Source organism: Triticum dicoccoides, unplaced genomic scaffold (assembly GCF_002162155.2).
Source record: "Triticum dicoccoides isolate Atlit2015 ecotype Zavitan unplaced genomic scaffold, WEW_v2.0 scaffold214847, whole genome shotgun sequence".
NCBI classification, from domain to species: Eukaryota; Viridiplantae; Streptophyta; class Magnoliopsida; order Poales; family Poaceae; genus Triticum; species Triticum dicoccoides.
This window is the reverse complement of record NW_021239681.1, coordinates 1-786: the sequence shown is the minus strand read 5'-3', so window position 1 is coordinate 786 and position 786 is coordinate 1. Positions and strand designations below refer to the sequence as shown.

Here is a 786-nt window from a genome sequence, read left to right as displayed (position 1 = left end):
CAACTGGATGGTCTCCACCCGCTCCAGCAGCAAGACATGGTCTTCTCAGCCACAATTCCACATGAAACGATGTCCACCTTAATAGAACGCATTGTGGTATCATCAATGTGTTCTTCAGGTGTCATCATTAACACCTTCAGCGACCTCGAAGATGCTGAGCTACAAAAGATCATTGATGGCATGGGCGTTCCGGTGTATGCGATCGGTCCGCTTCACAAGATATCTTTAGGTGCCCAGAGCAGCCTGTTGGCTCAAGATAGAACATGTTTGGATTGGTTGGACAAGCAAGAAGTAGGATCTGTTCTGTTCGTGAGCTTCGGGAGCTTGGCATCCATGGATCAGGAAGAGCTAGTGGAGACTGCATGGGGCTTGGCCAACAGTCGCATGCCATTTCTTTGGGTGATCCGGCCTGACTCGGTTCAGGGTTCAGGGAAGATAGGCCTACCCGACGGCTTTGAGGAAGAGGCACGAGATAGGGGAATGGTGGTGAGCTGGGCCCCACAACAAGAAGTTCTTGGGCACCAGGCGATTGGTGGATTTTGGACCCATAATGGCTGGAACTCAACGTTGGAGAGCATAAGTGAGGGTGTTCCAATGATATGTAGACCACATTTCGGCGACCAAATGATAAATGCCAGGTATGTCCAGGAGGTGTGGAAGATAGGGTTTCGGTTAGAGGGCAAGATGGACAGGGACAATATTCAGAGGAGTGTTAAAAAGTTGTTTTGCCACGACGAAGGTGGAGAGATGAGGCGAAGGGCAAATAATCTCAAAGACAAAGCAACC

At 49.9% G+C, this 786-nt stretch overlaps 1 protein-coding gene across 1 annotated transcript; it reads left to right on the top strand.

Moving 5' to 3' along the window:
• Window positions 1-6: 6 nt before the first annotated feature.
• On the top strand, window positions 7-780 carry LOC119345202 (UDP-glycosyltransferase 76E1-like; the record flags this gene model as incomplete). The annotated part of the gene is made up of 1 exon (XM_037615372.1): window positions 7-780. A coding segment is annotated over exon 1 (744 nt), but the record flags the coding sequence as incomplete, so codon positions are not given.
• Between the last annotated feature and the right edge of the window lie 6 nt (window positions 781-786).